The sequence below is a fragment of the Lepidothrix coronata genome, unplaced genomic scaffold (assembly GCF_001604755.1).
Source record: "Lepidothrix coronata isolate B3197 unplaced genomic scaffold, Lepidothrix_coronata-1.0 Scaffold113, whole genome shotgun sequence".
Lineage (NCBI taxonomy): Eukaryota > Metazoa > Chordata > Aves > Passeriformes > Pipridae > Lepidothrix > Lepidothrix coronata.
In genome coordinates, this window is record NW_016690293.1 from 3,021,795 (window position 1) to 3,036,298 (window position 14,504).

General features: G+C 41.5%; 1 protein-coding gene across 1 annotated transcript; it reads right to left on the bottom strand.

Annotated features, from left to right (window-relative positions):
* Positions 1-4,625: 4,625 nt before the first annotated feature.
* FAM84A (family with sequence similarity 84 member A) lies at positions 4,626-7,853 on the bottom strand. The gene is made up of 2 exons (XM_017824832.1): positions 7,717-7,853; positions 4,626-7,130 (listed from the first exon to the last, which is right to left on the bottom strand). Exon 2 carries the CDS (start codon positions 7,091-7,093, stop codon positions 6,239-6,241), a length of 855 nt encoding a protein of 284 aa, XP_017680321.1. The 5' UTR covers positions 7,094-7,130; positions 7,717-7,853; the 3' UTR covers positions 4,626-6,238.
* Between the last annotated feature and the right edge of the window lie 6,651 nt (positions 7,854-14,504).

A 14,504-nucleotide genomic window follows, 5' to 3' on the forward strand; every position in this document is an offset into this window, starting at 1 on the left:
CTCTGTTGTGAAGAAGTGTCACAATGCAGCAAATTGTATTTATTCACGCTGTAAGATATTTACCTGCAGTAGTGATAGTGTCATGTCAGAACTAAATCTGGGGTTTGATTGTTTAATTTATTTCCTAATTGTATTCTATGATAATTTTTTCGAGGCAGGGTTACTATTTTTTTTTTTTACACAAACTGGGAACAGACTCTTACCTCTGCAGTATAGAAATTACCAAGAAGGATTATTGAGGTCTCCCATTTATAAACATTATGCTGCTTAGTTTACAAGCTTAAAAATGTGACTTTCAAAATGGATTGCTAATGCCACACTGTATCCAAATAGTGTTTAAACTGAAAAATTATTTGCTACTTAATGCTGTTGAGACACTGCACTCACCCTATTTTGCCTGCCAGGCATTAGCATGGGTCTCCAAAGTGTGAATGGTTTTATGCGTGAGGTGTGCAGTTACTCACCCTCATACACCTTGGAGAAGAGAAAGAATGGAATTTCAAGCTTGTCTCTGAACATCTTCCTTGAACAGCCTGAAGTTTAACTGCAAACTCTCCCACCCTTTCCTGCTGCACCCACACTGTTTCAAAAGTCCACCTGAGTTCCTGTCAAAACAGCTGGAGATATTGGCTCTGCAGCACTTCTGCAGCACAGAAGCTCAAGCCTGTACTCTAAACTTCAATTTTCTATTTGTGGCCAACACATATACCCACACAGACACACGAGAGAAAGTTAAAGGGATGTTTGAAAAGCATTAACCCACTTCACCTGGGAAAATGTCAATTTGCATAGATGATTACTATATGTACAAGTAAGAAAACATAATTAAGGCCCTTCTGGTAGACATCACACACGAGCCTTCCATTAAATTCCATAGGAGGTTGATGCTGAGGCCTTGATCCTCACTAGTCCTACTCCTTGATTTTAGCCCAAAGTAAATGTCCCATGAAGGGGATAGATCTTTTATTTTAAAGATCCTGATCCTGCAAACAGTTTTACATACATGGATCATCTGCAGAATCAGAAATGCCCCAAGGCCCCATAATAAAAATATGAAAAAAATATATAAAGGCATATTTTACATCTGCATGGCCTCTGTTAATGGAAGTTCTATAGTTCCTCTACACATTTTCAGAGAGATACATTTTGCTCACAAAATATTCAAAATTAAGAAATGAAAGTGCATATTACTAGTTCCTCAATTATAAATTCCCTAGGAAAAAAATTCTAGTTTACTTCTCAATGGTAAATATGGATAAAGTAACTGCTAATTTCAACAGCATTTCAATATAAAAAAATAGAATTTCACTGGGGATTTGGATTATTTAGACAAGATAACACTGTTTTGCAAAAGAGATAATGGAGAAAGCCACAACCACTTTAAAAAATACAGCACTGGCAGTTTACATCTGTATAGATTATATCTATATAACCTAGAACAAATCCACAGATATGCCCAGTAACAGAAGATTCTTAGTTCATTCCCTTTTTTCAACGTAACATCTACTCTACTCTCTTTTTGATTTACAAGCAGTTAAGCACTTGATTCCAGTATTCATTATTTTCCTTGACAATAAAACTGTAAAAAAAACCTGACAGAAAAAAAAATACATTGTGTCAGAGGATCCATGAACATAGGGCAGCTTTACATGTCAAATTTGAAATCCAAGTACAGAAAAGTTAAAAATTTCATAATAATTAATTCAGCAAATAAATTCCAGACCTGCCATGGAAACACTGACACTTGAACTAACAGCAGCACTTGATCACACTGTAGTCATATATTATTATCCTTTAAACCCTAATTCTGCAGTGAATCTGCCCTCAGCATGGTAGCCCAATCACACCTCCTTACATATTTCTTGGTTAATTCTTTGGTACTGGCACTTTCATCTTTCTCCTGGGGTCTAAAGCAGAAAGCACACTGTCTTCACACCATAAGCAGCAACATATAAAACTTTTTAGCCACATCCAAGTATAATTATGGGCAGAACACTGTCCGCAAGCTGCTCTAATAGAAATCTTTCACAGGAAATAGCTAATCTTGAAACTAGCAGCAGCTACCCCAGACTGCTACTTCCTCTGTAGGTGCAGACAGAGGGTGAGGAACTGGGCAGGCTGAGGTACCTGATCCCACAAGATGCTATGTGTCTTGAGTGAGATACAGCGTGCCTTCAACTCCAGCCAACATTGCCTGGAGTTACAGATGTTCAATACATCGCATAAACAGGTCTGTAAACTCTGGCAGAGTTTTGCACATTACTTACCTGAATATGAAAGACACTTAAGTGAAATGAGACAGGATAATTAAGACTCTTCACACTCTACCACAAACCAAGGGCCACGTCTTGTTGCACCTTCTTTTAACCTGAAATCCACTATACAGATCAATAGCATATTGCCATAAAATTTATGCTATGAGGGGTTTTGTTTTTTGTTTTTTGTTTGTTTGTTTGTTTGTTTTAATTTTATACAACCATAAGACTTGGAAGGAAAACAGAATTCTAACAAATGAAAACACAGTAATCTGGAAACATAAGATGGAGATGGAGACAAAATTTGACAGTGGTAAAACCTATTTTGCCACCCATCCTTACAGCCCTCTCCCAATATGCAGGCAACAAACCGTAAGCATTTTGGTCATGACAGGGAAACATTTCACAAAGGCTCTCTATGTTTCAAGAGGACATGAACTGAATTTTTAATAAAAATTAGTCTCAAAGCTATTCAGAAGATTGCATTTTGAAAAGAGAAAGAAAATTGTATCTAAGCAAAATTGTATAGAACTGTTACCCAAAGAACTAACAGAAAGCTTGAAACGTGACACAGAAGAAAAAAAGACACGCAAAGTATCCTGACATTGCTGTCATATTACAAGTCAGTACTTCAAGAGCAACTAATGAGATGTAAATATTTACCCTAGGTAGCTAGACTGAAGAATGCAAACAGATTCCATAGATATAATACAATTTGTCAATATCTTTACTGCTGGAAATGGAAATGTTAACTCCAGCAGGCCACTGATCCTGAAAGATGAGTATAATCAATTACATTTTTTACCTGTCAGTCATTCACATCATTGGCTTTCTTGCAGCTGATTGCTCCCCAACCTTCCATTTCTTGTTTCAAGGCATTGAACAACTTTTTATATCTGCTCTTCACTCAGTTTTTTACATAGATTCCCTACTGCCATCTCAGGTTAACACTGCTTGTTTCAGAACTAGTCTGTTTTCTTCCCTTGTTTTCTCAGTGTTGCCCGTGTCCCCTGTCTTCCATCTCAGAAAGGTGGCCCTTCTGATCTCTGAAGTGTCATCTTAAATTTCACTCTTCATCAAGGTCCAAAAATTTTATCCACCTCTTACAACCTGATCCAAAGCTCACTGAAGCCAGCAAAAGCCTTCCCATTAACTTCAATGGACTATGAATCAGGACCAGATTGCTGTCAACAGCTCCAGACTGAAATCTAGCAAGAGAAAAAACAACAAAAGAAAGTGTATGCATACCCTCGTTGTTAATTACAGACTGCTACCTGAACATAGTCATGGCAATATTATATCTTAGGTTAATACCATCTGTGACTATTTCTAATATATTTTCTACAGTCCTTATGCAAAGGACTAAAGTCTTATATTGTTGTACTTTTATCTATACAAATTTGGAGTTATGCCAAAGACTTCTGACAGTTTTTGAATAAATAAGCATACACTAGTTCCTATCACTTCTTTTATATACTATAAAATACCATTCTACATCTAGCTAGGTAAAACAAGGAAAATTGTCATGTTTATGAACCAGGTTAGTAAATCCCTATGAAAAAAATCCAGAGTTAAAATGGTTTAGTAGAGTGACAGAGTATTCAGAAAACACAGTGAAAAGTTTAAAGCCAGTATGTTTTAAATTCTCACTAGTGAGGATATACAATGCTATTCCTGTAAGGAACCTCTGTCTAATGTTATGCTATTAATCTAACAGCAATTTGAAGAAAAAGAATCAGCAATAACACTGTGACTCTCCTTCATTCTTCTTGCCTTCATTCATTAACATTCTGTTACTTATTCCCTCTTCATGTCATTCTCCCTGACTTTTACAACCTCATATCTCTAAAGCATAATTTTTATAAGGAAAAATCAGAATAAATTGCTTTTGCCCACCTTTCCTTCTCCTACCACTTTTTAATTTTTTGTAAGTGCCTTATTGTAAAACCAGTGCTTTTCCACAATCCCAAAGCACTCCCACCAAGTGGTATAGAGAAATCAGTTCTAACGGATAATTTAGGAGATCAAATGGAGTAAAATAATTAAGATACACAACTACTATGTAGCAGATTCTGTTCCTGTTATGGGAAAAGCTATCATCATCAAACAGCAACTATTGCCTGCATAAAGCCAAAATATTACACCTTTATTAAAAGGTATCCTGTGGTTTGAGGTTATTTCAACAGTAATTACAACTCACATTTTTACCCTATACTGTACGAAACAAGGTATTTTAGGGGAGGGGATAAGAGTAACACTGGTTATTACCACATAACTTTGCCAAGTGTATCAGAAAGTACAAAGCCAGTTAGATGACCTTCACTGAGAGGGTACAGTTTTGAGGGTAGAGGTTTGGGGGTTTTTTTTGTTGTTTTTTTTTTTAATAAAGATATTTATGCTGAGACTTGAAGTACACTCCACCCTCACAGCTTCAGCTATGGGAGGCAAATGTTTGTAGAAATGAAGTTACTGTTGCAACAAGGCTGCTTATGACATTGTTTAATTAAAAAAAAAAAAAGGACACAGTACATTGATAGGGGGTGGAGTGTATCGTAGATACAAAAGAGGGGTATTACTTCTCTTCTGTTGTCTGACATTGATGTGGGAAGAGAAGACAAAAACAAATGCATTTTCTTTCCAGCATTGAAACATGCAAAGACAAAATGCTCATTACAAGTTGTATGCAGCTCAGAATAATAATAAAAAGAAATGCCCCAGTATACTTGTTTGAATTTTTTATAGATATATATATTTAATTCTCTGATCTTTCAATTCAAAACTTAGAATTAAGCAATGAGTGAACAGGATCTGAAATACAGACAAGGCATTGCTCACATCACATTAAAAGGCATCTTTTAAATGCTGCTGTGGATTTCTAAACTTACACTGAACAGAATTTTTAGTTGCTGGGAATTTGAAATGCAAGATGAACCTGGCCACATTACATCTACTTTCTTTAAGTGGAATTGTAAATATGTAATAAATTGCTGTTTCAAAGAGGCAACATGCAGAACTCAAAATTATTTGTTTCTTGCAGGATTCTGTTGACCTGTGCATGAAGAGGTATTGAAGCAGTCGTGCAGTGAGAATCACTACAGCGATACAAATCCACAGCTCAAGCATGAGATCCTAGAGGCTGGATCTCTGAGGAGCAACACAGAGTATACTGTTTTCCAAAATACACCACTTCTTTTAACCAATGAATTTAGTTTGAGGAAAACTGCTGTTCAAAAACTTTTTTTTTCACAAGAAAACCGGCAGGAAGGATGGGAGAAGGGAAAGGGTGGAAAAAGCTTATGCATTATGATGACATTTAGCAGGGAGCTGCAAACAGAAAGCAAAGGCAAATATTTTAAATGTGATAGATTTCAACCAGAAATATGAAAGTATTTTCCCCGTAAATTACTTGCCAGAGTCGGCTGGGACAACATTTGGATTGCAGCTACAGGCTGAAGCAACATGTTACGAAACAAAACAAACAGGTATTTATCCCCCCACCCCAACACCCCCTTCCTCTCCCAGTTAGCAAAGTATGACTGATACTTTTGGTTGACTGCAAGGCAAGTATTAGCTAGAATCTCATTAAGCTAGTTTCACATCCACAGTCCCAGATGTTTAAAACTTATCATGGATTAAAGCCATGAAATAAAAATTAAAGAAATTTCAATTTGAAATTTTATTGGCGTGTTGCTAGAATGGTCAACATCGATTGACAGGAGAGACTTTGTCCACATATTCTGAGATCAGCCTTCCTGCACCTCCCCCCTTTTCTTCCTCCCTCTCGCTCTTTCAGCATTAATGCTATTAAAAGCCAAACAAAATACTGGCTATGGGTGTAAAGAATGCTGGTTTTTTTGGAATGTTGCCATGGATCCTGCTTCCAGTCGTGTCCCACACAAGGAAGGTGTAGCCTCCTGTCTCTGTGGCAGGCTGGTCTCCCCGGGCAGGGCAGAAAGAAGATAGCCATGTACTCCTACTCCTCCCTATTCTTTCCCATCCACTATAGCCAGGTCTTTGATCACCCTCAGTTTGCCACTGGCATCGATCCTGCGCTTCTCGCGTATTAGATCCTCCAGGCTGTGGAACCTCACTGTGTGCACCTTGTTCTCTGCCAAGTGGATCTTGAGATAGTACTGCTGCTGGTGCTGGGTGCCGGCAGCCGCCTGCAGCTCCCCCCCGGCTTTGAACTCCCGTTTCCCGAAACGGCACCAGGCGGCGAAGCTCTCGGAGTTAGTCCAGCAGATCTCGTCGCTTTTTAAGCCCAGGTGCCCGCAGGCGTTCTGCACCACCAGCTCCGCCACCAGCGGGCGGAAGCGGTACCAGCTATTCACCACCCGGCCCACGTTGCCCGCGGCCGCCTCGTACAAGCTGTCCTGGCGGATCTGCCCCTGGTGCAGGTGGATGATCTGCCCGCCGCCCACGTACACCGCCCAGTGCGGCGGCGGGTGCTCCGACGGCCCCAGGTAGAGCAGCTCCAGCAGGTCCCCCGGCTTGCAGAGGGCAGGCAGGGCTGACACCGAGTAGACGCTGAGGTCCCCAGCCTGGGGGCCGCTGCTGACCTTGGAGAAGATGCATTCCTGGCCGCGGAAAGCGGAGAACTGGGTCTCGTTCAGCACCAGCTGGTGGTGGAGGTGGTGGGTGGGCGTCTCCTGGCCAGGGCTGCCGGAGCCCTTCACGCCGTACTTGTCTGGCTGGCCTCGCTCGTCCAGGTCCTCCTCCTCATCCGAAAAGAAGTAAGCCACCCCGACGCGTAGCTCGTCCTTCTCGATCCCCGAGGGGTCCCCGGTCGGCAGCTCGCTGTAATTCAGGTGGGTGATGCGATCCAGTTGATTTCCCATCAATGACAGGGCGAGGCGAGGGCAGGAATCGCCGGATCTGAAGGAGGGTGGGGTGGGCACAGACAGAGAACAAGAGATGGGAAGGAGAGTGCAAGTGGAGGGAAGAAAGAACGAAAGAAAAAAAAATAAATCAAGGCACATACAAAAGACTTCAGCGATTCCGCCCTAAGCCCCCATCCCTCCCCCACTGCTTCCCTCCCCTCTGCGCAAGGGATAAACTTCCAGTGCGGATCCTTCCCCTGCCCCCAGGGTGCGGGGCAGGGCAGAGCCCCGACTCCCCGGCATTCTCCCCACGGTACTGGAGCGCCGGGAGAGAAGGAGGCTCCCGCCGTCCGCCAGCGCTGCGCGGGGGAACCGAGCTGCCCCGGGAGTCTCCTCTCCCCGCCCTGCGAGGGGAGAGGGCTCCAGGAGGGTCTGGCCGGAGGGTCCCAAGCCCTCCCTTCCGCCAGCACAGGCGAGCCGAGCCGCGCTGCTTACGGGGAGGCGGCTGGAGGAGCCCCCGTGGCTGGCACCCCTGCCCGCCCTCTCCCCACAGCCCGCCCGGGACCCAGCAAAGAACAGGAAAAGCGCAGGAGAGCGGCACCCTCCCACACCCGAGGGGTCCCTCCCGTCCCGCTCCGTACCCGTGGTCGCCCAGCGCCAGAACCCCCCCAAACTCCTTTAAAGTCGTCCTGTCCCCATGGGCGCCGCAGAAGGAAGCCAGCTCTGTCCTCCCCGCCGCCGCCGCCGCCGCTGCTGCCGCCGCCCGGCTCCTCCGCCCGCGCCGCTCTGGGCGGCCCGGCCCCTCCGGCGGCCCTAAGTAGCGGCGGCGCCGCTGCCGAGCCCGCCCCGGCCCCGCTCATTGGCCGCGCCGCGCCCCGCGCTGGCGGGGCTGGGCCGTCTCACGGCCCCGCCGGGCCCCGGACCCTGACCCGCGGCTGCCCCGGGGCTGCACAGGCGGGGCCTGCCGGGGAAAGGGCGTTAGACCACCTCGCGAAGCCGCTGCAAAGCTAACCCCTGCACCAGAGGAAATAAAAAGAAATTAAAAAAAAAAGTCGTTTTTATCCAGCTAGCCCGCCCAGGTTCAGCAGGTGGGACGCGCGCGGCCAAGAGTTGTTCCGTCCCTCGAGGCTGGACGTGGGTGTCCCCTCACCTCACTTCAGCGGTCTCAGGTTGTGCCTGTGCAGTCTAAGCTGATAGCCTGGGTTTCCCTTTGGTGAGGAGAGACAGGCATTTCCAAAGGGCTGTTCCTCTTGCCTTTTGTGCCTCCTGTTTTAGGAATTGTCCTAAGGAGGTGCCTTGCCATTGTCTCTTGCCATCGCCTAGGTGAAGTCGGAATGTTTGATGGTTGGCATTAGGTGAAATGACACATCTGAATGAAGTAGCAGTTGTGGGTTGTCCTCAGATGTTTCTGAGGACATGTGTCCTCAGACATGCTATGGTTTAAGTAAAATATTAGACTGCCTGACAGTAGCAGTCCATTCCTTCTGAAAATGTATGAAATCTAAAATCCATCATCTGTAGTAGCCAATAACAATGCACACTTAACCATCTAATTTTGCACATTATGGAAATGGAACTCAGAAAGCCTTTTCCCATGAGGTTGTGTCAAAGATGGGATTGTAACCTGGTTCTTCTGACTTCTTAGTCTTCTGCTCTAACCATGTGAACTTCTGAAAAGTGAGAATTTAAATATTTTAAGACACTTCATGAAAAAAATCTAATGATGTTCTTTGGTTCAGATGTGAATCATATTAAAGTACCATTTTTAGCTAGAAGTAAATCTACTACTTTCTTCACAGTGGAAATAGTTTTGTCATCTAGACATAAGTATTTCTGCTTTCAGTGTGTCAATAGATAATATCACTCTTCACTGCTGTCCTTTTCCCAGTCCTCAGGTTTAATTAACTGAGAACAATAATGCCATCACTTTATTCTCGTGATAGAGAGAAGTACATCCTTAAATAAATATAGTGAATTTCAGTTTCTCAGGGTACAAGCTGTATAACTAAGTTCATATGGATCAAATACTGAGTTTCTTAGAAAAATGACCCTTTTCCGTAGACATTCAAATATTGATATAGCTGTCTCTCTAGAAGAATTGTTCTCATAATTTTTTTAACATATGCAAAGGCATCACATCATAAATGGAAGAGAAGAAAGGGTGTGTTTAGTGGCATTCAAAGACTGGCATCGGTTATTTTTTCACTGTGGCAATTATACTAATCTGTTGATGGTTACAGGCTTCCCATGTCTCATATACCTGGAGCTACGGCCAGAGACTCACAGGAGTTAAGCTGATTTACAGCAGTTAAGAATGTAGCATTCAGGGTCCATAAAACTAGAAAGTTAATTTGAAAAAAAAAAAAGAAAAACTTGTTTTCTAAAATATGCATTTTAAACTTTCACAGGACTAAGTATAACAGATGGATGTTATTTATCTCTGGAATTGTGTAAATACTTTTCTAATGATTGTCAGAAATTATATGTTCTTTTACAGCATGACCTTCCTCAACTGCAACATTTTAAATTTAATTATGAAAACACTCTAATAGGTTTAGAGTTAAGGCTACAAAACAGTGTTTAAATATTTTGACTTTTTTTGATAACTGTTCATGTGCTTCATTGTTAAAGCTAGTCCAAATTGAAAGCCATTTTCCATAGACCTTCATCAACAGTTTCTGTTTTCTAAACACTTTACATTTTTCCTGTTTAAAGTCTGCATCTTTTTAGGTTGCACTCGCACAGTTTGCACTTCCCACGTTTGCCAATCATCAAGGCTACGTGGAGTAATTTTTAGATAGTTCTAAACAAACAAAACATTATTTCATCCTTTCCATGCAGAATAGCGGAGAACAGACTGCTTCAGCAAACTGCAGGTGCAGAAGGATGGAGTCTGGGTATAAGAAAGGCTCTGCACTTCTAACTAGGTGGAATAATTCCTGCCAAATTTTAACCATTTTTTGGGGGGTCTTCTGTAGTTTTGCAAGTCTGATCAATGAGGGTATTATGTCTCTTGCTGAAGCACTTACAATCCCTTACAATCCATATCTCTCCATGACCTCTATTCAACAGAACAACAACACACATTTACTCATTTGATTTCCATTCTCTTCATGCTCTACCTCCATTCCTCTAGAAGAACTTTCCCCTCAGTTTCTCTTCAATCAGTTTTGAATTAATACATTGAAAGATGTTGCCTTAAAAAAACCCAGAAAACACGTCAACCAACAAACCAGCAAACCCCCAAACTTATAAGCATACTTATATATAGCTGTGATTAAAGGACACTACTGGAGATGTTTGTTTTGCCTGAACTAATTTGGTTAATAGGTTTATCATCTCCTTTAGATGTTTAACTTCAGGGAGCTCATGGGGTCTTATTTAGCAAGGCAGTGAGTGCAGGCTTGGTTGGTCTCAGATGATCGCACTGGCAGTGCAGCATCACTGTTCATACTCCCACTGACCAGCTTCAGCCTCATTAACCAGAGTCATAATCTCTCCTTGCACCAGGACATGGTAATTGTGATGCTACTAACCCTAGTTCGTTGTTATTAACCCTAACAATTTTTTCTGCATTCTGAGCAAGGGAAAGAAACCTGATAATATCTCTGGTTCTGTCCTGGTCTGCTCTGAGGGAGTGAATTTACATTTTTCTATTGCTATTTTTTCTTTTTGTGCCTTTTTCCATCCTTGGCATTTTGTCACTGTTGCATTTATGTTTAATTTAATACAGTGAAAAACTCTTAAAATATGTAACAAAATAGATACCCAGTAGCTTATTTTTTTAAAATCTGTTTTTTTTAAATGTTCTTATCATCCTGCCTTGAGCTGAGGGAGCTTTGGACCCCTGTTGCTAAAAGTGGAGCTGAAACCACCATTGATTTTAATGAGTGAAGAACATTTTGTGCAGAAAAGTTTAGGGAAATATGTTTGAAAAAACAACCAGAGATAAAATAAGTGATGATAAGGAGGGGGAACTTTCCTATCTGTTATAAAGTTTAGATTGTTGAAATCAGCCCATTACGATTCTATTAATGTTGAATCTCAAATGCCTGGAAGCTCTTCTCTGTTTCAGCTTGTGATTTGGACTGCCCATAGGCACCCAGACATAAAGGGTACCAGGAAGCATCCTCTTCACCTGAAATTCTCTAAAGTGGCTCCATTTGTATCCATTTGTACATACTCCATACGTATTTCTTCCGTGCATATACCTTTATTACCATCTCAGTGTACCTAAGGCCTCAGAGACATAGGAATGCTGGTCCTTTGAGGAACCTGTGATCTGGACCACAACAAAAGTAAATCATAGAGTTGCTCACTTTTTGCAAACAGCTTTGCATACATATTGTCCACATACCATGCAAGAATAAATGTTCTGATCTGGATACTGTGGATAAACATGGGCCCTGCTATTGGGTAAACATGTACCCTGCTAGCCATATAGCAGCAGGCACACTGCACAGCTAAGTACAGTTTCTCCGTCTAACTAGTTTGGGAGAGTCATGAGATTTTGGATAGGCTGAGAGAGATGGGCCTATTCGACCTTGAGTCTATTGTGGGAGAACTCAAATATGTGAAGGGAGGGTGTCAAGAGGATGGAACCAGGCTTTTCTCAGTGGTGCCAAGCGATAGGACAAGAGGCAACAGGCAGAAACGAATACACAAGAATTTCCACCAGAACATGAGGAAGAACTTTAATGTGTGAGTTCCTGAGCATTGGAACCGGCTGCCTAGAGAAGTTTTGGAGTCTCCCTCAGTGGAGATATTCAAGAACTGTCTGAACTCAGTCCTGTGGAATGTGCTCTAGGATGAACCCTGCTTCAGCAGGGAGGTTGGACTAGATGACCCACATTGGTCGTTTACAAACTTACCATTCTGTGATTCTGTGATTTTGGTCATGAGCCTTGGACAGCTTTTGCCATTTTTATCCCATGGTGGATAACTCACTCAAGAAGATAATTGTGGTCAGTTTTTTCTGTTGCCTCTTTTCTGCTCTTCTATTTGCTTCTGGTGATTTTATGGTTCTCGCATTCACAGGGTCACTTGTAAGTAAAATTCTCTGGCCCTGAGGTACAGTATAACCATATAATTGTCCATCTGGACTTTCTAAACTCCGCAACCAAATAGCTGCGTCCAAACTGCCTCTTAGGGATTATTCCTAATTCATTTTAATCCCTAAAATGTATGGAAGAATAATATCTGACCCATGCCAAAGCTTTTCCAAAGGCCACGCTGGCCAATTAATAGTATGAATAATACTTCAGTCATCCTTGGACCTGTGACCTGGCCCTGTGTAGCCAACTGTTTAGACTCTACCCAGCTCCTGGGGAAGCCTCATTGCTTGAAGTTCTCAGGGAGTAGCTGGGCAGGGTGCTGGATAGGGGAAGGGTTTGGGGAGCTCCCTCTCCCCCAAGTGTAGCCCCCCCTGCCCTGGCAAAGGACCAGCTGAGGCCAAGCCAGGGGAGGTCATGGCAGTCATGCAAGGCCATCCCAACTCAGGCAGCCTGGCCCCATGCTGGAGCCCCATCCAAGCCTTCTCAAAGCTCTTCCTCATTAAATTTGCTTTTCTCCCGGACATCTTATCAAAGGTTCATCTTATTGGAGCTGATCTTGAACAGGTAGCAAACCTCAAGGAAGTGAGGGAAGAGCTTGTAGATTTTGCTGGAGCCCTGACAGTGGCATCATATTCATACACTGGAATATGAAAGAAAGATAACTGAGGGACTAGATTTTCATTTAGATGTCTGTCTCTCTACACTGAATGGAAACTGAAGTGAATGCATAGGGGGTTTTTTATAGGGGAGGGGCTAGAAGGGGATGTTACATCTTAAATTATTACTATATGCAAAGAAGCCTTCCCCAGGATTAGAACAATATCCTTTATAAACTTTTGAAGAGTTGGATGTTGATGAACGTGCAGTTAGATCAATTAACAGTGAATCTTATGTCTTGATCCTTTTATTTCCAGCATTATTTAATTCTCAAAGTAATTTTGAACATCCTAAAATGCTCTAACATGCCACCATTTTCATATAGAGACAGAAGAAACTAAACAACAAAACCAACAACATCAAAACCCTCTAAGCAGACACGACCACAGTCAAATAGGGAAAATTTGCTTACTCATAGCACAATATTTACACTTATTCAGGCTTTTATTTGGTCTGGGAATGTAGTCTAAAAGTTCATAATATTTACATAAATTTTATTTTACTTTTTATCTATGTTATGAAATAATATAAAATATAGTCTAGCCTTATGGTGAACCTAACCAAATGATTGTAGCCATAGAAGCAGTGGCTGTGTATTTGAAAGCTCTTAGTAAAGTAAGATTGATCTTAAATTTGATAGTTTAATTATATATTGGTCAGAGTACATTCAGTATAATTAGGGAATTTTTATTCAGAGTTTGAGCTTGGGGTTGTTTGGTTGTTTCTTTTCAATAAAGACACAGTTTTACATTATATTTAATCATGAATAAGAGGATTCCAGTTGATAGCAAACTTTCACCCCAACTACCTACTCCTTCAACTTCTTTCATAGCTGATCTTGAGATCATGTAGCTACAGGGTGAGTTTGAATCTGCGGCACTGCTATAACAAGATGTCGAATACCTGCCAGATGAAAAACATCTTTTTTAAAGGTGTTGGCACTTCATAGCTTGTACTCTGAAACTGAAACAGTGACTGTTTCAGAATATGGGTCCCTTCTGAATATATGATTTTGACATGGCTTAATAAAAGTGGTTACATTGTTCCTTCTGTAAAAGCAGGATGATAATGGCAGTCTAGTAGGAAAATTTCTAGTCTCCTCTAGCTCTAGCTACAAATAAATCTAAAATAAAAATGACATTGTGATGTTTGTACAGGGAAAAAGTATCACTAGAAACTAGTGCAGCTTCAGAAAATAAGCTGACAGAAAGCCAAAAGAAGTTAAGAAAAAATTAAAAAGTGCAATTAAAAGTGCAATCTTGTTAGGTGAACTATGTCACGTGGCAAATCAACTTTTTGGTGTCTTTCTTCAACTAACATTTTGCAGGCATGGCTTTCCTAAATCAGTTTTATAAATTGGAAATGTTTTTAGAAATATCAGACTGTAAGGAGTAAAGTACTGGTTTCTTCACAAAAATGACATTTTCGGTGTATGACTCTCCACTGATGATGTGGGCAGTCTGTCCCTAAATGACCTAATGAGAAATACATAATAAATATATATCTAAGTGCACACTGGTTACTTAATTGTGATTATCTTATTATTACCTCTTTTCCAAGCTACTGAAAGAGAAAAGGCAAAATGTTTTCTCAAGTATGACATGATGTTTTCATGATTTCCCCTTTAAAACTGGAGAGACTGTCCACTATACTTTCTTTGTTACTATTATTATTATTTTTAAATTGAAAAGCTGTAGGCAACTTAATATCTGCCTGCA